Source organism: Gymnogyps californianus, chromosome 23 (genome assembly GCF_018139145.2).
Source record: "Gymnogyps californianus isolate 813 chromosome 23, ASM1813914v2, whole genome shotgun sequence".
Lineage (NCBI taxonomy): Eukaryota > Metazoa > Chordata > Aves > Accipitriformes > Cathartidae > Gymnogyps > Gymnogyps californianus.
The window spans coordinates 1-26,183 of NC_059493.1; the positions used below are offsets into that span (position 1 = coordinate 1).

Here is a 26,183-nt window from a genome sequence, read left to right on the forward strand (position 1 = left end):
GGACGGACACACCCGGCCCGGCCTCACCTCGTAGCAGCTCGGGGTCGACGTAGCCTAGGACATCGGCGACGCCCAGCTCCTGACGGGCGCAGGTGCCGCCGTGGATGCGGAGCCAGGCGGGTTCGGCCAGCGCCGTGCAGAGCGCCGTGATGGAGAGAGCACCGGGCAGCGCCGAGGCCAGGCTACGCTCCGGCTGCTTAGGCAGGCCGCTCCCCGCCGCTCCTCGCCGCCGCCGCCCGCCGGGCAGCCCCGGCCCGCCCGGGGTGTACATCCCGCCCCGACCGCCGCGCTCCGGGCCCACCGACAGCGGCTCCGCCTCGGACCCTTCCCTCACCGCCCCGCTTCCGGTCGGCGCCGCTTCCGCTTCCGGCGCGCTGACGTCACGGCGCGTCGCCGGGAACGTCGCCATGAAGGAAGCGTTGGAGCTGCTGTGCCGCGTACCGGCGCACCCCGATTCCCGGTGCTGGTTCCTGGCCTGGAGCCCCGGCGGCGGCCTGCTGGCCTCCTGCGGCGGCGACCGCCTCGTCCGCCTCTGGGGAAGGGAAGGTGGGCGGCGGGAGGGGCGGGGCGAGGGGGCGGAGCCGCAGGGGCTGCGAGGGAGGGGCTGCGAGGGAGGGGGCGGGGTCAGAGAGCCGGGGAGGGAGGGGCTGTGGTGAGGGGGCGGGGCTACAGGTGCGATGAAGGAGGGGCTGGATGAGGGGGCAGGGCCAGAGGGGCAATGAGGGAGGGGCTGCGATGAGGGGGCGGGGCTAGGGGACAGGGAGGGAGGGGCTGGGAGGAAGGGGGCAGGGCTAAAGGTGCGATGAAGGAGGGGCTGCGATGAAGGGGCAGGGCCAGAGGGGCAATGAGGGAGGGGCTGCAATGAGGGGGCGGGGCTAGGGGGCAGGGAGGGAGGGGCTGGGAGGAAGGGGGCAGGGCTACAGGTGCAATGAAGGAGGGGCTGATGAGGGGGCAGGGCCAGAGGGGCAATGAGGGAGGGGCTGTGATGAGGGGGCGGGTATAGGGGACTGGGAGGGAGGGGCTGGGAAGGAGGGGGCGTGGCTACAGGTGCGATGAAGGAGGGGCTGCGATGAAGGGGCGGGGAGGGGGAGGGAGGGGGCGGGGCTACAGGTGCGATGAAGGAGGGGCTGGATGAGGGGACAGGGCCAGAGGGGCAATGAGGGAGGGGCTGCGATGAGGGGGCGGGACCCGAGGGTCTGTGTGGGCGGGGCTTGTCCCGCAGGGTGGGCGCCATGCCGCTCTCCCCAGGCCCGGGCTGGTCCTGCCGGGCGGTGCTGGGCGAGGGGCACCAGCGCACGGTGCGCAGGGTGGCCTGGTCCCCCTGCGGCTCCTACCTGGCCTCCGCCAGCTTCGACGCCACCACCTGCATCTGGAAGAGGCAAGAGGACGGCTTCGAGGTGAGACATCCCCCCTGCCCCAGTCCCCCAGCTCCCCCCCACGCCCCCCCCAGCCCCCTACCTCCCCTCTCCTCTCCCTCCCCAGTGCGTCACCACCCTCGAGGGGCATGAGAACGAGGTGAAGTCAGTGGCCTGGGCTCCCTCCGGCACCCTCCTCGCCACCTGCAGCCGAGACAAGAGCGTCTGGGTCTGGGAAGGTGAGGGGAGAGCAGGGGGCGAGGGGGAGCAGCCCCCCACCGGGTGCTGGAAGGGAGAAGGGGGGACGGTGGAGGGCCCAAAGCTGCGCCCCCCCCCCTCCCCGCCACCAGCCCTGGCCTCCTCTCTTCTCACCGTAACAGTTTTCTCTCTGCAGTGGATGAGGAGGAGGAGTACGAGTGCGTCAGCGTCCTCAACTCCCACACGCAGGACGTCAAGCACGTGGTTTGGCACCCCAACCAGGAGGTAAGAACTAGGGCTGGCGGGGGGGGGCAGACCCCCCCCATTTCCACCCCAGACCCTACCCCCAGCGCTGGGAATGGGCCTGGAGAGCGGAGACCTGGTCCTGTTCCGGCTCCACCAACCTCAAAGCGCGGGTGAAGGGCAGCTTCACGCGTGCAGGCAGCTGCCTGGCGCCCGCTTCATTCCTCTGCCCACCCTCAGCTGTTGGCCTCGGCCAGCTACGACGACACGGTGAAGCTGTACCACGAAGAGGAGGACGACTGGGTGTGCTGCGCCACGCTGGAGGGCCACGAATCGACCGTGTGGAGCGTGGCCTTCGACCGCAGCGGCGAGCGCTTGGCTTCCTGCAGCGACGACAAGACGGTGCGCATCTGGCGCCGGTACAAACCGGGCAACGAGGAAGGTGAGGCTCCTAGCCCGTCTTGCGTGCCGCAGGGCTCGTAACCTGTTGGGAAAAAGAGCGGGCAGGGGGAAAAGAGCGGGCAGGGAGCCGAGGTTATTCTCTTGCCTTCCAGGGGTGGCCTGCAGCGGCACCGACCCCACTTGGAAGTGCGTCTGCAACCTTTCTGGCTACCACACGAGGACCATCTACGACGTGGCGTGGTGAGTGGAGGGAGGCGGCGGCGCAGCGGAGCCCGCCCGGCTCCGTTCTCTCCCGGCGGCGGCGGCGTGGGTGACCCGCCTGGCGCTGCCCTCGCCCTAGGTGCCACCTCACCGGGGCGCTGGCGACGGCCTGCGGCGACGACGCCATCCGAGTCTTCGAGGAGAGCGCGTCCTCCGACCCGCAGCAGCCCACCTTCGGCCTCGCCGCCCACGTTCCCCGGGCCCACTCGCAGGACGTCAACTGCGTGGCCTGGAACCCGAAGGAGCCGGGTTTGCTGGCCTCCTGCAGCGACGACGGCGAGATCGCCTTCTGGAAGTACCAGCGCCCCGAAGTTTGCTGAGAGATTCAATCCTCTCGCGCGTTCCCCCCCTCACCCAAGCAGCGGGACCCGTCGGCGCTGCCGCCGGCACGCAGCCCCGTGCCGGTGCAGGGACGAGGGTGACCGATCTCCTCTGTCCCACGAGTTGGACTTTTGCGTGCCCAGGAGCACAGGGCTCCCACCGGCCTCCCCGGGGATGCACACGGCAGCGCGGAGCCTTTGCCGGGATCCGGATGGCTTTGGGAGACGGCGGAGCAGGACTCGCTCCTCCGTCCTGCTGCCCCACACTTAATAAAGCTGTGCTCTCCTGGCCAAAGCCTCTGGCTCTTCCTTTCGGTGCCGTCACCGACATGCCTGTCACCCTCGGGGTGAGCGGAAGGGGGTGTAGGTGCTCCCCTGGGAGCTGGAGGAGGTGGCACAGGGGGACAAGCCTGCCGGGGAGCTGGTTTTATGCCTCCCGGTGAAGCGCAAGCCCGAGTGGAAGCGTTTAGGTCCGCTGGCGCCGGCATCGTGCTCCCAGAAACGGCTGCTAAGCTAACTCTGCCTTAATTAGTTCTGCTAATGATCTTTTTTTGAGCCCCACAGTGAGTTGGAGGACAGCTTCGGGGTTACGCCTGTTTCCTCCTCCCCTTTTCCGCCCCCCCCCAGACCCAGCAGCACAGAGGGCAAGATGGCTCTCAAGATTTATTCAACGGCCGCAATCACGCTTCTGCGCGCAGCTCCCGTCTAAAAAAAACACTGTACAAAGCATCAACACCTTAAAAAAAAAAAAGAAACCAGGAAAATACACGGAATCCACACAAAGAGAGGCGACGCAAGCGCTACCGCGGCTGGGGTTTGCTGGCTGAACTACGGGGAGGGATCCTCGCCGGGACCTGCGGCCCCGCGTTAGTCGGAGTCGCTGTCGCTTTCCGCCTCCTTCACGTCCACGCTGAACTTGTACTCCTGGTCGCAGCCCATGTAGGCGTCGCTCATGAAATACAGCGTGTAGTTGTGCGTCCCCGTAGCCGGAGCCACGAAATCCAGTTTCACCTACGCGACAAGGAAGAACCGGCGTCGGAACGGCGACGGGGAGACCGGGCGCCTGGCCGGCACATCCAAACCGCGTCCGTTTGGGTGCCGGCTGCCAACCCTGCCCGGTCCCGCTCACCTTGGCTTTCTGTTGCAGCGTCAACCGCTTGATGGAGATGAGGCTGTTGGATTTGGAGTCGCCGATCACCACCCACCAACCCTCCTCGCGTTTCTGCCGGAGAGGTAAGAGTTAACGGGCTGGGGACAGTAGGGGACAATCCCCACACACACACATACATTCTGCCACGCCGGTGTCACCGGGTTTGGCACGTACCTGTGGGAAAAGGGGAGCGATGACAGGCCCGGTGACCTCCTCTTCGCGCTCCAACTGCACCAGCACCACCACGGGTCCCCCGCTGCGCGGAGAGAACCGAGACAGAGGGTCAGGGCGTCCCCTCCCGTGCCGGCACAGCACCGAGGGGGCCGCACCAGCCCTCCCCGCCTCACCTGCGGATGCTCTCCTTCTCCACCACCTCGTAAGAGAGCTCGATGTTGGGGTAACGGTTACAGAAGCGGGCGACGTCGGCAATCTGGGCGTCCGAGAGCTGCAGCAGGGCGTTCCGGTCCTCGTCCTCCATCTCCATGATGTCGAAGACGCTCTCCACCCCCTGCAAGGATGAAATTTTCAGCCCTGAGCTTTCCCGGGGCTCCTCAGTGGGCGAAGGCAGGACCCACAGCGTTTCCCCCAAGCTTTACCTTGTCCGTACAGCGCTTGATGTGCTCAGAGGTGAAGTGAGGCAGCTGCTTGAGGTAGGAATCCTTCGACCACATGGCCTGCGTCACCATCTGCGCCAGCTCCATGGCGGCCAGCGCAGGACTGAGCCAGCCGTTGCTGGAGAGCACGTCCACGCAGGCCTGGATCAGCCGGATCGCCTGGAGGCGAGGGGACAGGGACAGGTCAGAAGGCAGCGAGGCAAACGTAGCGACCCAGGCAAGGCGGGCAGGTTCCCACCCGCCCCCTCGTACCTTGCTGAGGATTTCCTCGGTGTCCGACTGCAGCTCGGCGCTCAGCTGCATGCGCGACAAGTGAGCCTGCAGCAGGAGGTTGGTCTTGACGTGGGGATCGTTGAATTTGGGGTTGGTCAGCTTGTGGGGAACTTTTTGGGCCAGCTACGGGGAGAAACGATAAACCCGTCAGCGCTTTTAGCCTTACAGAGCCCAAAACGCGAGCAGCTTCCTTCCCCCGACCCTGCAGGACCCCACGTCTGTCCCCTCCGGCCCCAGATCTGCCGCGCTGCCGCTCACCTGCCGCAGCAGGTTGTCCTCATGGTGCCTGATAGGGATGTTCTCGTACTCGGCAGCGTTGGAGATGATTTCGATCAGCCCTCGTACCTTGGTCTTGGCGTTGAGGGACATGCTGAAGAGCTCTGAGGAAGCCAGAGAGATAGAGGGGTTAGGGAAAACCAGACAGCATTAAATCCCACGGTACCGGAGATGCCTTCAGGCAGACAACACGCAGCCACGGGCTAAAGGACAGAGTTTTTACGCACCCGACCACGCACACGGCACTTTCTGTCCATCGCCCGCGGCACAGGGAGCGACGCAGAGAGGGGACAGAGCGCAGGAGCGCCGGCGAGCGCTTGCGTGCGGTACCCGTCGCCCGCGGAGCCCTTACCGATGGTGGTGTAGTTGATGTAGTAATAGGCGGCGATCATCCCCAGGTTCAGAGGAGCCACGTCCATCTCGTCCTCGATGCTGATGCACTTGGACTGCTCCAGGTCACTGAGGGTTTGTTCCACCAGCTCGGAGAGATGATCCGAGAGATGCCTGTGGGACACACCTGTGGGTACAGCAGCGTTGCGACAGGGCTCCGAAACTCCCCAGGACAGAGAAAAGCCGCTCTTGGGAAAGCAAAGCCCACAAGGCAGAGGGTCCCCAATATCCTCCAACCCCGTATCCACCGGTGCAAACCCCTCCGCCCACCTTGCAGGTTGTAATAGTTTGGATTCTGCGTCATCCGGCGATACAGGAACGTCCAAGTGAGGTAATCCACCGCATCCTGCTTGTTTTCGATGGTCTTGGTGACAATCTCGGCATTGAAGTGATCGTGCATGCAGTGGTCCAAGTGCGACTCCACCGGCAGGGGCTCGTAGAGGAATTTCTTGAAGAAATCCTACAGCAGGGCAGGAGTAGAGGGAAGGGGTAAATAAAGCCCAGCACCTCCAAAATCCTGGAGCAGCTCCCAGGCAGCAGGGCTCTGAGTAAGGGTTATCCAGCAGCCTGCCCAAAGCTGGGAGAAGAAATCCACGCCCCAGGCAGGAGACAGACATTCGCAGGCCAGTAAATGGTGCCCCGCTCCTCACCCACCTTCTTGGATCCCTGGCACATGATGACGCAACGGCCCTCGTCGTCCTGCAGCGGGCGATTAGCGTGGCCCACCATCTGCAGCACGTCATAGATGGGGTAATCCACGTACCTGGGACACGGAGAGAGCGTTAACGAAGCTCCACGGAAAGTTACCACCGCTCTCCCGTTGATTCCCAACCTCTGCCTGGATGGGGATGAAGCTCTTTGGGATCAGGGCCTCGTTCCCTCGGGCTCAGCGCAGCCTGAACTGGCAGGGTGGACACCAAGGGAAGCCCACGGCCGGTCTTGCCGGCATCGCATCACACTCACGCGTGGATTTTGCCGTTGTAGTACTGCGTGTCCATGATGATCACCAGGTGAGCGGCGATGTTCATACCCCAGCAGAGGCTGCGGGAGGCAACCATCACCTGAACCGCACCTGAAAAGGTGCAGGGGGAGAGGAGTCAGCCCGCGGGCAGAACACCTCTCAGGGTCACAGAAATTAGGGGAAGGGAGAAAGATCCGGGGGAAGGGAGAAGATCGGGGGGGGGAGGACGGGGGGGGGAGGGGGGGGGGGGGGGGGGGGAGAAAGATCCGGGGGGAAGGGAGAAAGATCCGGGGGTTCTGCGCTCGAGCAGACGGGTCTCAGCATACAGGGAGGTCCAGGAAAGATGGTGAAGTTTAAGATCGCAGCGTTTTTGGAGCCGGGAGGCAGAGAAGAGACACGAGGCTTGGGCAAGCTGTTATCTCCAGTCCAAAGACTGTAGGGCACTGCCAAGCTCCGGGGAAAAGGGTTTACGGGTAGAAGTGGTGTGTCCCCATCCCACCCTGCTCACCGGAGCTAAAAAGCTGCTCCACCACTCGCCGTTCCATGGCGGTCAGCCCCTCGTGCAGGTAGCCCACTCCGTTCACAAGCGTCTCCTTCAGAGTGTTGTCGTTCAGCTTGTCCAGGTACGGCACCAGATCCTTCTCCGCGCAGTGCAGGAATCTGCCGGAGAGAAGGAGGGAAGAGACCACTGCCAGGCCCAGCAAGCCCGTCCCTCCCTGCTGGCACAGCAGATGCCTGAGTGAGACCATTTCCCCATCACTAGCTGTCCAAAACAGCCCCAAACGCCAGCAAAACAGCCCCAAACGCCAGCAAAACAGCCCCAAACGCCAGCAAAACAGCCCCAAACGCCAGCAAAACAGCCCCAAACGCCAGCAAAACAGCCCCAAACGCCAGCAAAACAGCCCCAAACAGCCAAACGCCAGCAAAACAGCCCCAAACGCCAGCAAAACAGCCCCAAACGCCAGCAAAACAGCCCCAAACGCCAGCAAAACAGCCCCAAACCTTGCCCCTGCCTCAGGCAGAGGAGGGACACAGGCCACAGCACCCTTACCTTTGCCTCTGGACATCCGAAGCGCAAGTGGTGAGGATGTTGATGGCCGTGAGCCGCGTCTGCTTGCGGGACGGGACGAAGACGATGACCGGCTTTTTGGGCGAGTGCTTCATGATGGCGTGGTAGACGGGCTTGGCCATGGAGAGCAGGCGAGTCTGCGTGTGGCTGATGTTGAAGCCCTGCAGAGGAAGAGGAGGAGGCAGTGACGCTGTCTGGAGAGCCGGCAGAAGGGAAAGGAGACGAGGGTGCCCAAACCCTACCTGAATGTGCAGCTCCAGGGGCACGGGACGGACGTTGGGGTGGAAGTTGAAGGTGGAGGTGGCACTGCAGCCCAGCCAGTGAGCCACGTCCTTGGCGTTGGACAGGGACGAGCTGAGGGCCACGATGCGGATGGGTCGCTCGATTTGGGAGGAGATGTAGCGCATGCGGGAGCAGATGACCTCCAGCACCGGCTGCAGGCGGGAGAAGGCAGGTTGTAGCAGGAACAGGAGGGGAATGCCGAGCTCTCCGCACCGCGGCCGCCTCTCCGGGCTGAGCTCCGGCCACTTCAGCCCACGGAGAAGCGCTCTTCAGCACTCTCACCCACAGAAACCCCAGGGGATACCACTCCCAAGCTTCCCAAAGGATATGGCCCTCCTATTCCAGCCCATCCTGCAGCTTGGGGAAACTCCCGGCAGGAAAAGCTGACCTCAGACCAGATATTAAGAGCGAGCAACCGTCTACCCCGCAGCGGCTCTACTACCGAGACCAACACGACGACGAACATCACTCAAACGAGTAGCGCCCTCCTCCCCTCCCAGACGCACCCCGTTTTCGCCCCCAATGAGATGCACTTCGTCCACGATGAAGAGGTTAACGTTCTGGACGTTCTTGCGCTGCTTCCAGCGTCGCGAGAGGATGTCCCATTTCTCAGGGGTGCTGATGATGATGTTCCCTTTGCCCAGCAACTTCAGGTCGGTGCTGGTCTCCCCCGTCAGCAAGACCACCTTCTTATTGAGACGTTCCTGGAACTTTTCGTACCAGTCCAAGAAAACCTGCCAAAAATGTGCCGTTGTTAACCTCAAATTAGAACAAATCCTCCCAAATCCCTGGAGACACACACGTGCACACACCGACATCAGCAGGTCGGCAGTGGGGCGGTGTCTCTTTGCTCCCTCAGAGAGACCACAATTAATCAAAAGACTCTAGAGTCATCCTGAGGGATATGACAGCAAAGAAGGGATGAGGAAAAGTGAAACAGGGGATGAAGAAGCAAATCTAAGCCGGGCTAAGGCTCCGGTTTTCCTCAGGATGCCAGGCTTACCTGCTCTGCCAGGGCTTCCATGGGGGTGATGTACACACAGCGTCCCTCCGAGTTCTGGAGCAACATCCTCAGGATGGCGAATTCAGCACAAATGGTCTTTCCGCTTCCCGTGGGGGCACCCACAAACACGTTGTCGTCGCTGTTATAAACCGTGTTAAACACTGGGGACAGACGGACAACACGGAAGAGAGCAGTTTAAGCAAAATCTCCGTGGATTTCTATCAAAGCTCTAGAAACAGGGATGGAAAACACAGCCCGGACCCAGCCCGCGCAAGGAGGAGCTACAGAAAAGGCTGTTGAAAGAGTTTTAGCCCAGGATCCACTGAGCAAAACAGGCCCTAGTCCGTCACAATAGCTCCTAAGTGTGAATTCCCCGCTCTGGCTAAGCCCAGGCAGAGAAACACGGACAGGGCAGCTTCGGTTCGCTCACAACTCCATCCCTACAAGCAGCAAAGACGGAGAAGTTTGGGGCCAGCCGGCTCTGTGAACCTGAGCTGCGGTGTTAGCACAGAGACGGCTTCCAGGAGCAAACCTGCTGCTGCCAGACAGCCCCGGACTGGCTGCTGCATGTACTTGAAGAATATATCAAAGATATATCAAGATACAAAGGTCTGTGGAGAAAGATTTCAAGCCATCAAACCTCTAAGGCTCAGGGAGGTAGAAGGGATATCGCTATTGCTACAGAAATTCCTCACATGGCATGAATAAACCCCACAAAACCAAGGCTACGGGACTGTGAACACCGAAAGGGCCGGGGCTCGCTGAAGAGGCAGTTTGGAGGAGGTGAGCAGAGGCAATACCCACCCTGAGTCTGGATAGGGTTGAAGAAAGGGAACTTGTCCTGGTAGAGGCTCTCGAAGGCACTGTTTCGCAGAGCCGACACGGGCAGCGGCTGCAGATCCAGCAGCTCGGTCGGAGGAGGGTACTTCTCAGGGAGGATCAGGTGGCGGAAGGAAACGGGCAGCTGGGTCTCACAGGCTGTCAGACACACAAAAAAACCCATTTTTGTCTCTGAAAACACTCCCGACGGTTTCATCTCTGAGCTCCCTCTGCCAACGGGATCCCCAGCCCTGCCGTCCCTTGGATGTCAGAAGTCTTTCCCCCAGCACAGCACGAGGAGGGAGCCCAGGGAGAACGGCTGCTGTATAACCGAGGCGCTCCTGGCAGAACCGAGACTTACAGAGCCAGCGGTCGGAGACCACCCGGATGAAGTACTGCGGGGGCAGCGGCTCAAACACGGGCACGAAGAAGGTGACGAGGTGCTCGTCCTGCGCGTATTTGGCTTTCAGCAGGAAGTACTCGTGGTGCAGGATCACTTCGCTGTCCACGTCTTCCACCAGGATCCAGAAAGCTTCGGATGAACCGTGTACCTGAGCAAGGGCAGCCGTTACCTTCGTATCAGAGTCCAGATCCCCGCCTTCCAGACCTCCAGGAGCTGAACGCCAGCCCTCCCACAGCAATCCTGCCCCAGAAGTGCCCTCCTCTCCCCAGCACGGTATTTAGCCCGGTGATCTTGAGCTGCACAGCTCACCTTTTCATCCCACTGGAAGTCAGGGGCAATGGTGAGCTCTACTTTCAGAGTGGAGCGGGTAATGGGCTGCAAGTGGACCGAGAGCTCCAGCTTTGGAAACAGATGAACATATTTGTGGATTGTCTTGCCCATCTTGGGCATTCGGATCAGTTCCCCTGCAACAGAAAGGCGCTGCCGTCAGGACAGACGGACAATAGGGAGACCAACAGCTCCCAAACTGAACGGTATTCATTATCGGCAATCCAAGCAGCCGGAAGGTGCCAGGGCAAAGCCTCTGCCCTCCTCAGGCTGTACCAAGACCCTCACCAGTTCTGCCCCTTCAATCAGAGAGGAACAAGCCCCTCAATCTCTGGGTCAAAACACGGCAGGGGAGACCAGAGAGGCAGACGCCTCTCCCTGCCCCATTCGCCCCTGTCTCCGTACCTATTTCGTTATGGTTCAAGTCGTAGAGCCGTTCAAACGGGAAATTCTTCTTCTCGATTTTCTTCACCACTTCTTCAGGCAGTTTCTTGAACTGGCGCAAAGGGCACATGGACTGCCACCTGCCAAGGACACCGCGGGGTGAGACAAGCGAAGAAACGGAGACGAAGCCTTCAGAGCTCCAGGTTCCCCACGCTGCCGAAGACCAGCCCTCGGCCAGCCACACGCCGCGGCTCCTTTGCACCCCGACAGGCACAAGCGCTCTCCTTCCCAAACGCTGCAGACCTAGCCAGGCTACGCTGCAGAATCTCATCCGGCTTGCCATCAGAAAATACCTCCGAGATCTCACTTACATCCGTTTGTCAATCATCTTGCAGAGGTTAAGGGTCTTGTCGGTGAGCTGGGCCCAGCCACGGTTCAGGACGATCTCAAAGATGGCACGCATCAGCCGCCCAGCAGACTGGGGGAACAGAGAGCAGCTCTCAGAGCCTGGCTGCCATCATCACGTTTAACTCTTCCTTCCTTTCTACCCGTTCTCCTGCCCAGCCACACGGTAACAGAATGGTTTGGGTTGGAAGGGACCTTCTAAAGATCACCTAAGTCCAAGCCCCCTGCCATGGGCAGGGACATCTTTCACTAGATCAGGTTGCTCTGAGCCGCATCCGAGCCGACTTTAAACACTTCCAGGGATGGGGCATCCACAGCTTCTCTGTGCCAGTGTCTCACCACCCTCACCGTAAAAAAATTCTTCCAACCTAAAGCTACCCTCTTTCAGTTTAAAACCGTTATCCCTTGTCCTATCACTACAGGTCCTGGTAAAAAGTCTTTCCCTTATACTTAAGGTCCTTCATCCCAAACACCTACAGGGCGAGGAACTACTTGATTCCCAGCCTTGGGAACTTGGCCTTTGTGGCAGAAGAATAAGGCTACACTGCAGTCCTCTAGCGCTGAATTATTTTGATTACAAATTGGAGACTCCAATGAAGATCTCACTCCCATCCTGACAGGGGTTAGACCTTCTCCCCACTCACAGCTTTAGTGATTTTCAAAGCCATTTATGACCGCAAACTAAATTTCCGAGGTGCCAATAGTTGTCCGAGACTGAGACGTGGCCGGACTGCGCACACCTAAATGGAAACAGAGAGGCCCCAGCCCCGTCTCCTCACTCACCTGGGTGACGTACACCATGTCTGCCATGAGAGCAAATCCTTCCAGCTTCAGCTGGGAGATGAAGGCCTGGAGGAGCACGTTGATCTGGGGAAGCAAAAGAGAGAGGGTCTCAGCGCCCTCCGCACCAGCGCCTGATCCCGGCGGGCTCTGACACGTGGCAGGACAGAAGCGATCAACGGGGACTGACCGTCCTACGCCGCAGGACAGCGCGCTCAACCAGAGACAAGAAGCACCTGCAGCTCTTTGAGCATCTCTGACGCGGCCCAGGATGTCCCACAGAGCGAGGAGAACAGAAATCCCCCCCCAGAGTGGCCTTTACCATGACAGCTCTCCCCCAAGGATCACCGCTCCCCTCCAGACAGGCAGAAGTCCCCTCGATGGGGCAGGCAGGGCTCACCTTGGCACTGGGCTCCTCTATGCTCTCCTTCACCGGGATGGGAACTCGCTCCAGCAACTTTTGAAGCTCGAGTTTCTCCTCCTGCAGAAAACCAAGGCAGGAGGGATGAGAACGGTCCCTCACAGGGCAAGTTCTGCATCTTCCCCTGCAGCAGCAAGACCGATGCCGCAGGGCTGTCTCACTCGGGACGGGCGTCTGGCTCCATACCTCCCTCACAGTGATGTTCCTGAACTCCGAGGACAGCGAGAAGACCCGAAACAGCTCGATTTCACTCAGGGTGGGTTTCAGGAGCTGATTATAAGTTTGCATCGTCTCGTTGGTGATGTAGTAGTGGCTGGCGATGCGGCCCAGCTCTGTCACCTGCCACGAGGACAACAGCCAGAGTGAAGCAGCAGAAAGACACCCAACTGTTTGTGGCACAGACAGAAGACGCTGAACAAGAACTAGGCTGCAGCAGGGGAGACGTCTCCAGACAGGCTAAGCGTAAACTCTCCGGCTACAAATCCCCCAGGAAAGCTGCTTTACCTGGTACACAATTCCATACATCACAGCCTCCCCTTTCTCATCTCACTGCCTCCGAAGCAATGAAAATGCAACGGGAACGTGAATTTGCTTGGGAGGCAGCAGCAAACACCCAACAGTGACAGACTGAGGGTCAGGTTTTACACCAGCAAACAGCTCCCTGGAATCACAGACGTGCGCAACAACAGGTCTGAACGACGGAGCAGCATTCCCTGGGATCCGTATTTAATCAGCGAGATGCCTCTTGCACCCTTTCTCTCAGTCAGAGGATGCTCCCGTCCAGCTCTGCTCGGTCACACAGCGCCTTTCCCCGGTCCTGTCTCACCTGGAAGTTCCCCGTCTTCTTGTCGTACTTCACCAGGTTGTTCTTGTCCAACATGAGGGCTGCGGTGTGAACCAGATCCAGGCGGCGCTGGTCCAGCAGCGGATCCCCCTTCAGATCATCGTGGGATATCCCGTAGAGAGTGGGGGAGCGCAGCATTCGGATGTACAGGTAGGTATAGCCCAGCCAATTCACGGCATCCTGAGGAAACACCAACGCGCCGTAAGAGCTGACAAACGTACCTCACGGCAAGCAAGGGCAACGCTCCGGCTCGGAGCCCAGCGCTCCCAGCACTAGCGTAGGACGCAGCAGGCTGAGCCCAGCTGAATCCTGACGGGTCAACATTAAATCAGAGCTTGGAAACCCAGCAGTGCCGTACACAACTCTTCTCCAGTAGCAGAAAAATATTAAGGAATTAAAAAAACAAAAAAACCCGCTCTCGACATGCAGACTTTTCCCCAGTGTCCTTCTCCATGTGGAGAACTCTGCTCTGAATTACAGAAGCACCTACCCACTTGCCTGACACACCAGCCAGCCTTACAGGCTGGTAGTTCTCGTGGCTGCCCTTCCAGATCTCTTAAAAATTTGCTCCCCAGGCACCAAAGGTTGCAAGTTTCTTTGCTCCCGTACAATGACGGCATCTTTCCCCAACACTGATCATCCTTCGGCCCCTGCAATTCCCACCAGCCCTCTGGGTGCAACAAAGGGCGCACGTACGTGGGGAAAGCAAAGATTTGCACTCGCCTTTGCGTTCTGGACGTTGCCGAGCACAGTCTCCGCATTCAGCATGTCTGGGAGCTTCGACACCATCTGACTTTCAATGGGGAGCTGCTGGTTGAGCAGGGACAGGTAATACTGCAGCTCGCCGTGGGATGTGATGAGAATCCCCTCTCCTTTGGTATCGTACTGAGGCCTCCCGGCACGCCCCAGCATCTAAGAAACGAGAAGGTGAGGTCAGCAAAACATAAAAGCTTTTAGCTTGGCAATTTCTCCTTGCCGCCGTGTCCTGGGGCTTTACTGCCAGATTGCTCAGTCTGTTGTTACTTCTAGCTGGCAGGAGACAGGTCGAAATATCTCAGATGTGTCTGGGCAAGACACTGGGAGAGGAATCATTCGTCCTCTTCTCCTACTGATCTGCTTCTCCTCTGCCCTCAAGCAGGGCTGTTCCCAGAACAGCTGAGACAGTCTGACAGTAGAGAACAGGGAGAAAATACAAAAGCAGACCTCAAACGTGCCTCAGCGGGAAAGGAAAAATCCTACCCCGGGTCTCAGCAGCGTCTTTGTTACCAGAACTTCACCTGCAGGATGTCCAGAGCACCCAGCTCGGTCCAGCGCCCCTTCTCGGGGCTGTACACCTGCGTCCCCTTGATGATGACGGTGTGAGCAGGGAGGTTCACGCCCCAGGCCAGCGTGGCTGTGGAAACCAGCACCTACAGGGGCAAAACAGCGGTCAAAGCCAGGTAGAAGCCTCTTCCCGAGGGGGGGGGAAAAAAAAAAAAGGATCTAAAATGCTGGTCCTGACATTAGAGACACGTACAAAAGGGACAAAGACGGAGAACTGTGACCGTCTCGACAGCTCAGCAGAGGAAGGTCAGGTAAACAGCAACATCTTTGCCCAAATTTCCCAGCTCACCGCACCACCCTGAGAAAATCCTTTGCCTTCCATTTATAACGCAGCTTGGGAAATTGCTTGGATGAGGTTTTGCCGAAGCGGCAACTGTGGAGGAGACAGCCTGCTCCGGGACAGACGTCTAGCTTTAAACACTCAGCTAGGCCTAGGGGAGAAGTTCTTGCCCTCTCCGCTCCTGGCCATGTGCTTTTAGTTTCTATTCTTTATGCGAAAATCAAGGCTGCCTTCATCAGGCACCAGCTTCAGTAGAGCGGGATGGGGGTTGGCTATGCTCGATCCTCTTGATTTTGCCCAAAGGGCTATTGGAAAACACGGCTCAAGCGTTTCTTGTGAAGTACCTACCCCGAACAAACCTGCAACTCCTCCTGGGAAGCGAGGCTCACCTGAATGTGCTTGTCAGCAAACAGATCCTCCACCAGTGTCCGGTCCACTCGCGTCATCCCGGCGTGGTGAATGGCGAAGCCGTAAGGGAGGAGGTCCTTCAGCTCCAGGTTCTGCAGCAGAAAACACAACCAGCTCTAGGTTTTCTACCCGAGCCAAGTAACACCAGGGAGAAAAGAAGGAACAGAAGGTAGTGCAGATCCTAGGGGAAAAGCCACGAAACTGCACCAAACTGGCAGCATCTTTGTAGCTCCTGCCATCGCCGGCCGGGCAGTTACCTTGCACTGCTCAGCTTCGGTCCTCAGGACCTCGGTGGAGGCTGAGCCCTCCCGCAAGAAGAGGCCCAGGGTATCTTTCTCCAGGCACATGTCCCTGATGGCCCGGGCAGTCTTCCCGGTCTCCTTCCTGGAGTGAACGAACACCAGGACCTGTTAAACAAGCAGACGGTACCATCGCTGAGAGAGGAATCACTACGGCTGCAGCTGGCAAAGATGCTCGACCCAACCTGCTCCTGGTGTTCGGGGTGGGAAGAGATCTAGAATTAGTCCAGATGCCCCGTGAACCACGCACAGAGTTCCTGATTTAATAGGGTAGCAGCACAAAAACTCCCTCACCCTAAAAGGCCGGGTCATACATTAATCAGACAGCTGGCACAGAGAGAAAACCCGTGTTCCTTCCTCTCTCAGCTGCCATCGACCACCCCAAACCTACCTTCTTCTCCACTGCAGCGCTTCTGCAGCGACAGCAACTCGTAAGAGTCTCACCAGCAACAGACAAGCACCAGGATTAAGCGCGTCAGGAACAATAAAATAAAGTATCAAACCTGGTTCTTTCCAGCATGCTCCATAATCTTCTCGTAAACAATCTCATTCATTATCTGGAAGCGTTTGATTGCTTTCTTCTCTGTAATACCCACATAGGTCTGCTCTAGGGGCACCGGTCGGAAGCTGTAAGGAAAAAAAACCAAGTCCATAAAAGAGCAGAAGAATGGAGAAACCCTGCTACAAAGGTCCTGTCAAAAGGCACCCTGTATTTCGTGCTACCAAGTTCAACACGCCTCCTTTGTGCCTCAATTTACTCAGAGATTTGTCGGCTCCAGTTCTGCCCGGTTAGATTAAACAGTAGGGGACAGTAACGTGTACTCCTGTTTCCTGGAATCCATTTGCTACGCACACACTCAGGGAGCAAAAATGGTGTTTTGGGAACTACCGTAATCCTATTTTAGGCTTCCTTCAAACAGCTTCTGCAGCACACAGGTACAGCAGGGTTTATCCACCTTCTCTAAAGCATCTTCTTGCAAGTATGACAACGCAGGAACCCTGGCACACATTTTGAAGCTGTATTTAACTGCTCCAGTCCTGAACGTGCGTTTACCGGCACATCTAAGAGCAAATAAACGCGTGTTGAGAGTAGGCTGAAGGCCCGGTGAGACCCTGGCACCATCTGACAGAGAAACACTCAACTGCCTCCACAGGAGGGAGGTCTTTCCCGGCTCTCAACAGCTACCCGCCATCTGATCGTAAAGATCTCTCCCAGCTTTCCACGGTACCTGTTATCAAAATAGAACAAGCCTTTGGCCGGGTCCACTCTCAGGAACGTAGCCACGTCCTCGTAGTTGGGGAGGGTGGCACTCAAGCCAACGAGCCTCACGTCCTCCTGAGTCATCTCGATGTTGCGGATGGCTCTGGCTACCAAAGACTCCAGGACGGGTCCTCGGTCATCATGCAGTAGGTGTATCTCATCCTAAAGAGAGGAAACAGGACCAGAGTTATCCCCGCTCCAAACCAGCTCTATTTACCCATTTTTCTTTTAGTTTCTTAGCAGACCTGCTTGCATGGACTGAAGCACGCTCACCCCACAGCTCAAAGCCCCAGTCTCTCCACAACCAAGCACCAGAGACATCTTCAACCGCTAACGCACGTTCAGGAACCGCAATACCGAAAGACCCGGCGTCCGTCATCGCCCCCCCCTTCCTCACGCCAGGGCTTTGCAGGCGCCGGCGCTGCTCACCAGGATGACCAGCCGCACCAGCTGGGTATAAGTGCGTTCTCCTCCCTTGCGGGTGATGATGTCCCACTTCTCCGGGGTGCAGACGATGATCTGGGTAGCGCTGATTTCCTCCTTGCAGAGCTGGTGATCCCCCGTCAGCTCAGCCACGTTGATGCCGTAAGTCGCCAGGCGCTAGGAGGAAGCCCGCAGGCGGTTAAACCGGATAAACGCGCGTTCCCCGGGGCGGCGTTGGAGCAGCGCAGCCCCGAGAGGCTCGCAGACAGTTTCACGCTTCTCCCATCACAGCGCTGGAAGAAACGCGGGGATTTCGTAGCCCACACTGACATCCAAAGCCCGTATCGACGCGCACCCAGAGCCTAGTGAAGGCAGACTACACGAACAGAGACTAAAGGCGCAACCCAAACTCGTCCTCTCCCGACAAGCTTCTGCCACAGCTTATATCCTTCCGTAAGCGTAATATAAGGAAGCCACCGCGATAAAGCTCATCTTCCCCAACCTACAGTTCAAGCAGGGGCAGGATCAAACCTCTCCTTACCTTCCCAAAGCTGCCCACCATCTCCTGCACCAAGGACCTCATGGGCGCGATGTAGATAATCTTGAAATCATCCACGTTGATGGTTCCGTCGATATTAATGTGTTTGCCTATTTCTCGCAACATGCACATGAGGGCCACGTTCGTCTTCCCGGCACCCTAGAACGCAAACAGAACCAGTCCCGTCAAATTCGTGTCCTCTCCAGGATAAAGGTTCACCCGCAGCGGCCAACCTTTTCCGCCCAAACAGATCGTCCTTCTGGATTCCCCCATCGCAGAGGACCCGAGTATCAGGATTCCTTACCGTGGGAGCGCAGAGCAGCAAGTTCTCATCCGATTCCAGCGCAGCGCGGTAGAGTTTGCTCTGAATACGGTTCAGTGTTTTAAACCCCTCGAATCCAGCCTGGGCGTATTTGGGCAACTTTTCGACAGAAACCAATTGCTGAAAAGGGAAAACATCAAGTTCGATGCCTTTGTTTCAGTACCTCGCAGGCTGCAGGGCATATGTGAGACCTCAGAGACACCCTGGGGAGTAGCAGGGCCATGTTGTCTCCAGATGGCCGGAAAAGAAGCCCCGTGCCCAGGGATCGTGGAGCAGGTTAGGAAGAGATCAAACGAGGCTCATTAGCTGGCCCGTGAGCTCCAACGAGTACAAGTTATAGCTGGCTACACCATCAGAAAAGCAAATCCCCACCATGTTCTCATGATGGGACAGATCAGACCACATTTCCGCTGCCAGCGCTGATCAAAAGAGGCAATTTATCACAAGATACGCCATGAATCAGCCAGCTCTCTGGCCCACGCTGCACATCACAGCAAGGAGGGAGCAAAAGCAGAGCCAAGGGCTCAGCAAAGCAGCTGAACGGGGCAGGGGAGTCCCGAGACAGAAACCACCACGCTCCAGAAGTGAGAAACTAAAAATCAGGAACTCTCTTCAGACAGGCGAAATCTCTTAGCTTAAAATAACAGTTCTTCAAGAAATCTGAGAGGGCGTCAGAGCCACATCAAAGCCTGCTGAGTCCCAGGAAGTATCTGTCACGATATTCGCAACAACTCATAGAATGATAAAATGGTTTGGGCTGGAAGGGACCTTTAAAGGTCATCTAGTCCAACCCCCCTACCGTGAGCAGGGACATCTTCAACGAGACCAGGTTGCTCAGAGCCCCATCCAGCCTGGCCTTGAACGTTTCCAGGGATGGAGCACCTACCACCTCGCTGGGCAACCTGGGCCAGTGTTTCACCACCCTCAGCATAAAACATTTCTTCCTTATATCTAGTCTAAATCTCTCCTCTTTTAGTTTAAAACCATCACCCCTTGTCCTATCGCAACAGGATCTACTAAAAAGTCTGTTCCCATCTTTCTCATAAGTCCCCTTTAAGTATTGAAAGGCCACAATAAGGTCTCCCCAGAGCCTGCTCTTCTCCAGGCTGAACAACCCCAACTCTCTCAGCGTTTCCTCACAGGCTCCAGCCCTCTGACCATTTTTGTGGCCTCCTCTGGCCCCGCTCCAACAGCTCCGTGTCTTTCCTGTGCTGAGGACCCCAGAGCTGGACGCAGTACTGCAGGGGGGGGTCTCACCAGAGCGGGGTCGAGGGGCAGAATCCCCTCCCTCACCACGCTGCTTTGGATGCAGCCCAGGATAGGGTCGGCTTTCTGGGCTGCGAGCGCACATCGCTGCCTCACGTCCAGCTTTTCATCCCCCAGTACCCCCAAGTTCTTCTCGGCAGGGCTGCTCTCCATCCCTTCATCCCCCAGCCTGTATGGATACCGGGGTTGCCCCGACCCGGGTGCAGAACCTTGGCACTTGGCCTTGTTGAACCTCATGAGGTTCACCCGGGCCCACTTCTCCAGGTCCCTCTGGATGGCATCCCCTCCCTCAGGCGCGTCAACCGCACCACGCAGCTTGGCGTCATCTCCAAACCGGCTGAGGGTGCGCTCGATCCCACTGTCTGTGTCACTGATGAAGATATTAAACAGTACTGGTCCCAGTACGGACCCCTGAAGGACACCGCTCCTCACCGATCTCCATCCAGACATCGAGCCATCGACCACTGCCCTCTGGATGCGACCATCCAGCCAATTCCTCGTCTGCCGAACAGTCCCATCCATCAAATCCATCTCTCTCCAATTTAGAGAGAAGATGTCGTCGGGAACCGTGTCACAGGCCTTACAGAAGTCCAGACGGATGACATCAGTCACCTCGTCACTTAAGACACCTAGTGCTAAATAAGGGGGAAGAAAGCAGGTCACCTACCTCTTCGGAGCCAAAAGGCTTTGGCTTCAGGGCAGGCACGTGCACCTCCTCGTAGCCCTTGCGCTGTCTGCGGAAGGAGCCGTCGGGCAGCTGGCATCGCTTGTTGGCCATGAAGTGACTACCTTGGGCAAACACCAGATCCTCCAAATCCAGCACCTGCCGGGGAGCCAGTGCCTGGAAACCGCAACGGGAAAGGGGCAAGGATTAGAGAAGAACCCTCTCCTGCCATTTTCACCCTGGGACCAAATGAAAAGCAACCGCATCCAACGGGCAAGTGCCTCTTTAGCACATCAGGGGCTTATTCTTGGTATCTCCCTGCCCACGCCACTTCAAGTACTCTTTTTGCTGAGGATGCTTGTCAGGAGGGCTAGGAACAGATGACTTCAAAGAGTTTTACCTCTCCTCCTTGGTCCAGATCCATGGTCTCCAAGTCAGTATCCATCCGGGACTGACGAACACGCTCCCGGCGAGAGCGTTCCTCCTGCGCGAAGAGATGAGAATTCAGCCCCGGGGAAAAGCTGCCGAGCCTCCTCCGCGGAATGCCAGGCTCTCCTGTCAGGCACGGCTTCGCACCCTGCGAGGCCGCGCAACCAGAGCGGCCCCGCGCCACGATTTCTTTCAAGCGTAGGCATTCACGTAACCAGAGCCAATAATTTTTGGCAGCAGAAACCAGCGCTCCCAAGGCCAGGACATAAACTTGTCTTCCAGGAGAGCAGATGAAAGGAAGCAGGGAGCAAAGACACACAAACCCGCAGCCCCCCAGCAAAAGCCCAGCCTGCCGCACGCCGGCAGCGCTCCTCAAACACAGAGATGCCAAACCGGCCCCTCACATCAACACAACCAGGTTTTTTTCTAGCAACAAAGCAGCAATATGGTATTAATCCCCCAAAAAACAACCCCCACATCAGTCAGGGAACTGCTATCATCCAAAAGGCCAAGCAGAGCTAATCCTGCATGCCAATAAACCTGTTGGGCGTCACATTCCAACCCCAGGTAATTAGGAGCTGATCAGAGGTGACCAGGGTGTTTTATTGCGGTGAGCCTCCCATCAAGGAGGCCCAGAGGTGAAACGGTGCTGTTGCAAGACAGTTATTACCAGCGTCAAAATGTGAAACTTGCAGATATTGACATTTTCCTGCAAAAGCAGACATCTGAGTGACTCGAAAATAAGAAGTGGTAAATATATCGCCCTCTCAGCCGAGTCTCAGCCGTCACCTACGCAACGTTTCCTACGGTTTCAAGATTCCAGCCGAGTCAGCAGGCTCCTCTCTCACGAACAGCAAACAAAACCCACAGCCCAACGATGACCGCAGACAGCGGCAAGGTTCCCACGATTTCTCTTCTCGTCCTGCCTGAGGTTCCCTCTAGCCTTACCCGGATGAGATCCTCCTTCTCCGTCTCGTGCAGCTGATACAGGAACTTCGACAGCTCGGGATCCGCTTCCATCTTCCCCATTATCCTCTCTTTTTCAGCTTCGCTTTGTGCGCTGGCCAGCAAAGTGCAGTACAGGACTGATGAAAGAAAATGAAGGGATGGCAGGCGGGGTTAAGGGTTGAACCAAAAGAAGGGAGCAAATAACAAGGCCCCAGGCTTCACAAAGCAACACGGATGGCAGTTAAAAAGCCTCGGGTCGTGCTAGAATCACATCAGGACAGCAGGGAAACCACAAGGTGGGACAATTAAAGTGAACGCCACTCACTCATCATCCGGTGCTGTCGCAGGACTTTGATGAAGTCGAAGGTGTTAAAGCCCAGGAGCAGAACAAGCTGGTTCTCACATTCCCGGTCATCGCTTGCAGTCTGGGAGAAGAAGAAACAAGGAATGACCGGTCACCTCTGCGCCCCGCAGAACAAGAATCCCTGCTTCACCCAGAACTGAACTCAAGCGGAGGTAAAGAGCAGCTACACGCAAGACTAGGTACCCGATTCAGACCGCGGATAAAAATCCCATCCTCTCTGACTCCCCTTCTCCCCCAGCGAGTCACGATGCCCAGCGCACACGAGCATCGGCACCAAAATTAGCCGGGAAACAGACCCGACTTAGGATGATCTCCCAGCAAACGCTGACAAAAACCCCCTCAGCCTCCCCTTGGAAGAAGATTTCTGTGAATTAAGACCAGGCCCAACCTAGTCCAGCGCTTATCTATCTCGTCGGCAAACACGACACATCGACAATTGCCTTTAATTTGAAGAAACATAGATAACGAGTTGTTGGGGCAAATTCCTGTCTTCCAGACAGAGAGGTATTCTGAGACCGCTGCAATCCTGCGGATCAGGTGGCCACTGACCTTCAAAATCTCCAGCACTTCATCCGCCTTCTTCTGGGAAACAATGGCGTCGTCGTAGAAGCGGCTCAGCTGCCGCTGGAGCCAAAAGGCATCGATGTCTCGAGGGTGCAGATCCTTCTTCTTCGAACTCATCAGCTCACCCGACGCCACAAGCTTAAGAAAATCCCACCAAAATGTTATCTTCCCGCGAGAGGAAAGCAGGCACGCGACCTTTGTGTTGCGGAGCGAGCGTTTGGGGCCTCTCTCTACCCCGGCAGAGGAGCAGAGAACCAGCAGATGCAACTGTGCAGCCGCCAGACCCGTTAATTTTATTAACGTTCATTTTGGCCTCCATCAGACAACAGCTTCAAGGCTCCTCTCCGCACGTAAACGACCTTAACTCCATCCCTAGACCAACGGGATCCCCGACCCTCCTCCAGACGACCCCAAACCCCATTTCACGTGCTCCTCGGTGACTCACGTTGGCCGAGAGGGTGCAACGGACAACGGCTTCATCTCCCTCCATGTCATCATCGGACGCCTCGTCACGCACTTCACCGTAAATGTCCTCATCGCCCTCCTGTTGAAAGAAGAGTTCCAGCAAGCGGCTTTTGCAAACGTCAAAGAGAAGCTTTCCCTCGACAGAAATGAATAATCTGGCAACTCATTCCTGGGGGGAAACAGCCTGCCTTGTGCTTTTAACAGGAACATCACGCTGTTGTTCAGGTAAAGGACCACGTGATAAGATTATTTCTACTCTCCACGGAAAGGTTTTGCCAGCGACTCCTCCAACAATCTCGTATTTGTCTCTCTTATCGTTCTCTCAGCTTCTTCCAAAAAACAATCCCAGGGAGTGTTTCTATGAAACACTTCCAACCGGCGCATCTGAATTTCTCTCTTCCTCCCAATCTGTCAAGTTTCCCCACAAGATCTAAATATCACCATCTGTTTTCCATCGTACTGACTCATGATAAGCCTTGGATTAGCAGGATAATCAACAAATCCTCCCCAAGCCAGGAAGCGGCATCTAAAATAATCCGGCTTCTCCTTCCTGGCAGAGACATCCCAGCCCGAGCCAATGCCCACTTCCCAACGTGACCGAGTAAAACGGGACAAACATAGTCCCTGCGGAGCGGCTGGGAGCGAGGGGACAGGGCAGAGCCCCCGCTGTCACCCTGCAGCCTCTCATCTCCTCGTACCTCCTCGTCGGACTCGAACTGCACGTTCACCCCGTACGTCTCATCGATATTGTCATCTGCAAGGGAGAGCGGAGTTAATTCATCAGAAAATCTGGGCACCACATGCAAAGTTCACAGATCCGCACGCCCGCCCACACCTCCGCGCCTCCACAAGATGAAAAGAACGTGGTTTGGGGGCTTGAAAACCGTCCAGACGTTTTTCTGGCTTCTCTGCGTGCGAACGCAACCCCGGACTAAGGCTGGTTTGGCACCAGTAACCCGACTTTCTGTCAGCCCCGTCCCTGAAGCCACAGCCCACGACGATGGCTTCCCATACCCATGTTCTGGATTTCCTTGTCTCCACCGTAATCCGTGATCTTCTTCCCCAGGTTCACCAGCACGTGGTAGCGGGTATCGTCGGTCTGTCCCAGCAGCAGATCGATCTCCTTCCGCCTCTCCTTATCGCGCAGCTTCTCATTCTTCAGGACGGCCAGGACCTCGTCGGCGGCTCCACAGAGGATGTCACGCGGCTACGAAAGGAATAACGTGTCACACGGAGAAGAAATTTGCTACCTGAAGGGTACGGGGTCGCTCCCTCTTATTGCCAGACCCTCACAGAGGCACCGAGAGGCCACCCCCACAACGAAAGCGCCGTCACAACGTCCCCGAGCCCAAAAGCCAGCACCGACGGAGCGAAACCATCCCACGGGATTACAAGGAAGGATTAAAACATCCAAGGGCCGGATCTTACAGGCTTTGAATCCTCTGCCGGAGCAGGGACACCCGTCCTGAGGCATCCCCATCCTCACCTGGTCCCCAAGAGCCGCCTGAATGAAGCTCAGCAACACCTCGTACGTCTCACGGGTCTCCTTGGTTTTGGGTTTGTAGATGATGCCCACCATCTCATCGATGCCCTCGGAGAGCAGGGTGTAACCCTTCATCTTGTTGATGTCGTGCCTGTCCTCGTCACGCTTCCTTCTCCTGGAAAGAGGGCAGGGGGGAGAGCGCCCGGGTCAGCCCCGCTCCTGCTATTTCAAGTACGGCTAGTCTCTTTTGTTCGAAAAATAAAGTGCAAAAAAGGTATTTTTTCATTTTTCACTTCAGTTTTAGTTCCTTGACGCAGAGCAAGCGGCTCCAAACGAAGACAATAACGTCTCTGCATCTACCCAGTTGGCGGTTTTCGCTCTGCGGCCCTGCGCTCACGCCACCAAAACGCTTTCCGCTACAAAATATTCCCAACGCCGTTAAACTCGACCCCCTTCACAGCGCTAAAACAAACCAAGGCTGTGTTATTCAAAGACAAGAATGACAAATTAATTGCCCGGAGCGTTTTTCACGCAAATCCAGTTCTCAATCAGGGCTCCGCACCCCTTGGGCTACGAAACTCGCACTCACTTTGCTCGTCTCTCCTCCTGCATCTGGGGTTTGGTCCTTTGGGCTTTGTCCCCCATGCGGGTCCCCTCCAGTTTGCCCACCAAGGACAGGACCTCTCCCGTCGGCTCATCCCGCCGGGTCCGGTCGATCAACGAGCGGTCGGCTTGGAGAACGAGGTTGGAGTTCTGGGAGAAGAAAGAAGAGGAGCTGATGGGGGCCGGGGAGGAACTAACGTGGGTCCCGCCGTGGGGCTGATCGGGGCCGTGGGTCCTGCCGGGGCGGCTGAGGGGGGGTCAGCCCCATCCGGGACCCACGGCAAACCCCGGTGGGTCTGCGAACAGCCACATGCGTGCCATTTTTTTTAATATACCACGCTCCACGTTGCTCCAGGCACAAATAATTTGCATTTTAATTAATCCGGGTGTTATTTAAACCCCCCCCCCCCTCAACCACACCAGGCGCGGGTTTAGACTTTAAGCTGGGACTAAGCCACTCGGTGCCATCCCGGGGCTTGTTTCAGCCGGGAGAACCGGCACGCTGCTCGCCCGGGTGCTCCGTTACCTCTCGGTGCCCGGAAAATCCCGCTTTAAGGAGGAAAAGGTCCGGAAAAACCCTTAAAAGAGGGTTTTAGTCCCCAAAACCACCCCCCGCTGCGGTAAAGGGCCGTTACACCGAGCTCGCCTCAGCAGGCCGCTCTCGCGGGGAGAACCGGGGCCGCCACGGACCCGGGAGGGGGTTTAGTGGCACCCCTTGGGTTAACGGCACCGAGGAAGGGAAGGACACCGGAGAGGGCCCGGAACCGGGCCGGTGAGGAGATGGAGGCCCAGGGGCCCGCACTCACCGCCTTGTACTCGTACTGCAGGCTCCGCGCGGTCACGTCCGCCATGGCACCGCCGGGCTGGAGGCCGCCGCGCCGCCGCCACCGCCGCGCACCGGATCAGGCCGCGGAACGCAACTTCCGGGGCAAGCGGAAGCGGGTCCCGTCCCCGTGCGAGCGCGACCCGGAAGCACTTCCGCGGGGGGCCGCTCGCTCGGCACCCCGATGCCCCTCCCAGCATGCCCCGCGGCTCCCCCCGGACTACAGCTCCCAGCATGCACCGCTGCGCCCGGTGAGAGGCGGTAACGCTCTGATCCTGATTGGCTGGCAGTGCCTCTCTCGGCCGCTCCCCGCCCCCGCGCCAACGGCTGGCCGTGATTGGCTCAGCCGCGCCGCTCCGCCCCCCCCCCCCCCCCCCCCCCCTCCGCGCGCTCCGATTGGCCGCGGCGGACAGTTGGGCCGTTGACGGTTGAGGCTTTGAAAGCGCCGGGGCGCCGCGGGTAGGAGGGATCACCTCCCGGCCCGCCCACCTCCTATTGGCTCTCCCCAGCGTAAGCCCCGCCTTTTTCTCACAGCCCCGC

At 57.8% G+C, this 26,183-nt stretch overlaps 2 protein-coding genes across 2 annotated transcripts; one reads left to right on the forward strand and one right to left on the reverse strand.

Annotated features, from left to right (window-relative positions):
• The first annotated feature begins 407 nt into the window (after positions 1-407).
• CIAO1 (cytosolic iron-sulfur assembly component 1) lies at positions 408-3,064 on the forward strand. Its single transcript, XM_050910258.1, has 7 exons — positions 408-546; positions 1,249-1,397; positions 1,483-1,594; positions 1,750-1,838; positions 2,037-2,238; positions 2,351-2,438; positions 2,539-3,064. The coding sequence occupies exons 1-7, from the start codon at positions 408-410 to the stop codon at positions 2,777-2,779; spliced, it is 1,020 nt and encodes a 339-aa protein (XP_050766215.1). The 3' UTR covers positions 2,780-3,064.
• Positions 3,065-3,429: 365 nt separating this feature from the next.
• SNRNP200 (small nuclear ribonucleoprotein U5 subunit 200) lies at positions 3,430-25,683 on the reverse strand. Its single transcript, XM_050910177.1, has 45 exons — positions 25,627-25,683; positions 24,807-24,970; positions 24,221-24,392; positions 23,749-23,941; positions 23,433-23,488; positions 22,715-22,813; positions 22,255-22,407; positions 21,667-21,766; positions 21,342-21,478; positions 20,365-20,448; positions 19,968-20,141; positions 18,017-18,154; positions 17,716-17,871; positions 17,181-17,351; positions 16,720-16,913; positions 15,994-16,117; positions 15,449-15,598; positions 15,173-15,283; positions 14,458-14,589; positions 13,904-14,092; positions 13,163-13,360; positions 12,523-12,675; positions 12,316-12,396; positions 11,919-12,002; positions 11,102-11,208; positions 10,752-10,870; positions 10,329-10,483; positions 9,978-10,167; positions 9,602-9,775; positions 8,798-8,958; positions 8,301-8,528; positions 7,755-7,946; positions 7,495-7,673; positions 6,952-7,103; positions 6,446-6,554; positions 6,137-6,245; positions 5,753-5,942; positions 5,445-5,609; positions 5,075-5,196; positions 4,796-4,939; positions 4,526-4,702; positions 4,277-4,437; positions 4,104-4,185; positions 3,909-4,001; positions 3,430-3,790 (listed from the first exon to the last, which is right to left on the reverse strand). Exons 1-45 carry the CDS (start codon positions 25,669-25,671, stop codon positions 3,647-3,649), a joined length of 6,411 nt encoding a protein of 2,136 aa, XP_050766134.1. The 5' UTR covers positions 25,672-25,683; the 3' UTR covers positions 3,430-3,646.
• Positions 25,684-26,183: the final 500 nt, after the last annotated feature.